This window comes from Pundamilia nyererei, unplaced genomic scaffold (assembly GCF_000239375.1).
Source record: "Pundamilia nyererei isolate P.nyererei 1_Seehausen unplaced genomic scaffold, PunNye1.0 scaffold00075, whole genome shotgun sequence".
Classification (NCBI taxonomy): domain Eukaryota; kingdom Metazoa; phylum Chordata; class Actinopteri; order Cichliformes; family Cichlidae; genus Pundamilia; species Pundamilia nyererei.
Genome location: NW_005187476.1, coordinates 12,658 through 14,931, shown reverse-complemented (window position 1 = coordinate 14,931; position 2,274 = coordinate 12,658). Strand labels below are relative to the sequence as shown.

The window sequence follows — 2,274 nt, the reverse complement described above, 5'->3', positions numbered from 1 at the left end:
AATTCATGGATTTTTTTTTCACATTCTGTCTCTCACAGTTGAAGTGTACCTCTGGTGCAAATTACTGACCTCTGTCATCATTTTAAGTGGGGGAACTTGACTAAATACTTTTTTGCCCCACTGTACCTGTGTTTGCATTTTGTTTCTAAGGTGATATTTGAGAGGATGCTACGTCTAGGCAAAAGAAATATTCCTGAGTTGAATTTTTAGATTAATCTATGTAACACTCTGTTCAGTTTTTATGGGATTTTAAGCCTTAACATAATTTTTTAACATAGTTTTACAAAAGTTGTGAAATTATTTTATTTTAAAACACTGGGATTCACAAGCGGTCATGAGATTACCGAAAGCAGTCATCCCCTTTGCACAGGAAAGCAAAGAGGAAGCTTGTCTGTTTTACGTTCCTTTATCTAGATTCTGTAGCTCAGGCCTCACAGCTCTCATCAGGTCAGCTGTGCTCACTAAAAAGCAGACAAACACAAACGCACAACCCCGTTTGCTCCCCAGGCGGTGAAAGCTGCCCGCTCGGTGTGCGGCTTCAGCAGTAAGATTGAGGTGGAGTGTCGTTCAGCAGAGGAGGGCAGGGAGGCAGCCAGAGCGGGAGCAGACGTCATCATGCTGGACAACTTTCAACCTCAGGTGGCGAATATTATAGAAACACGAACCCAGGGTGATTGTTGTTTTTGTTCCATGGTTACACTTCTCCTCTTTCACCTGCAGGAGCTCCGAGTCACAGCTCAGGCACTGAAGGAGGAGTTCTCTGCTCTTCTGATAGAAGCCAGTGGAGGAGTCACGCCAGAAAACGTAGCTCTGTATCTCTCCTCACATGTGGACATAGTTTCTCTGGGCTGCATAACGCAGGGCTGCCCAGTGGTGGACTTTTCACTCAAGGTTCAAAAGCCTGATGCTTGATTAAACAGGATGTTTAATCAACCGCAAATTGATTGATAAAAAAATCACCAATAAAACATTTCTAATAATATGCCAGACTGTGGAAAATGTGATTGTTGTGTTAACACATTAATACTTTCCAAGAAAGACTGCATTTAAAGTCGTCTGCGTTTGAGGCATCTTGTTTGCTTACTCTTTATTTCTCTGTGGTAAGGATCAGCGTTGAGCCTAAAATTATGTTGCACTCTGCACAGTGTTGTAGGCCAAAGGAAAAGTCTTTCAGATCTCAAATACAATATGTCTGATTTTTTTTTTGATTTTTTTTTTATATTTCCTGTATTGCATTAATGCAATACAGGAAATATTACAGCCCAACTGTTACATTCATTACCCCAAATTTCTCAGAGAACCAAAGAGCAACAGAACTTTGTTAAAGTCCAGAATATTATATCCCTAACAGTAGAAACAGTAGAAACAGTAGAAGCCAAAGGAACTGCGCCATGAATGCAGGATAAAGATGAATGAAACTGTTTGAAGTTAAGAAGCAGTAAGATGGATTCTCCTTGCACGCTTAATAGTGCTGAGTGGTAGAAGTAAAGACAAAAGTCTCCTAAATGCCAGGCAGTAGACCAGACCACCGAGAGACAAGTTTCAAATTCAAATTCAAATTTTATTTGTCACACACACAACCACACACAGTATGACATGAGGTGAAATGCTTGTACCTGTGCAATGCAATGCCCGACCATTAAATGACAGTGGTTTTACAGTATTTACAATTTACAGGTTACACAAAATTTACAGATTTAACTTAGAAATTCACAGTAAAAAAAATGTGCAAATAGCAGAAAGAGATTATAAATTATAGGAAGTGTGCATGAAGAAAAACCAGAGTGCGTGTGGTGATGTGATGTGTGTGGGAGAGTCCAGTCCTACACCTGGTTCAGGGCCCGAATAGCCTGCTGTTCCCAAACCAGGTGGAGATGTTTCCCGTCAGGACGCTCTCGATGGTGCAGGAGTAAAAGTAAAAGTTCTTGAGCACCTTCAGTGGCAGATGGAAGTCTCTAAGTCTTCTGAGGAAGAAGAGACGCTGACGGGCTTTCTTAACCAGGGTGTTGATGTGACAGGACCATGACAGGTCCTGAGTGATGTGGACACCCAGGTATCGGAAACTGTCCACTCTCTCCACTGGCGTGCCACTGATGATGAGGGGTTTGTAATTCCTCGCCTGCTTTGTAGTGAAGTCCACGATCAGCTCCTTAGATTGCTGACGTTTAGGAGGAGGTTATTCTCCTGGCACCAGGTCTCCAGGTTCCTAATCTCCTCCAGGTAGGCCGTCTCGATGTTGTCGGAGATCAGGCCCACAACAGCAGTGTCGTCAGC

General features: G+C 42.5%; 1 protein-coding gene across 1 annotated transcript in view; it reads left to right on the top strand.

Moving 5' to 3' along the window:
* The window catches only part of LOC102205723 (nicotinate-nucleotide pyrophosphorylase [carboxylating]), a 5,422-nt gene extending 4,440 nt beyond the window's left edge, over positions 1 to 982 (top strand). Inside the window, exons 3-4 of the mRNA XM_005737403.1 lie at positions 508 to 639; positions 721 to 982. Of these exons, the coding sequence (XP_005737460.1) occupies positions 508 to 639; positions 721 to 912 (324 nt within the window). The 3' untranslated portion in view covers positions 913 to 982. The remainder of the gene's footprint in view (positions 1 to 507; positions 640 to 720) is intronic.
* Positions 983 to 2,274: the final 1,292 nt, after the last annotated feature.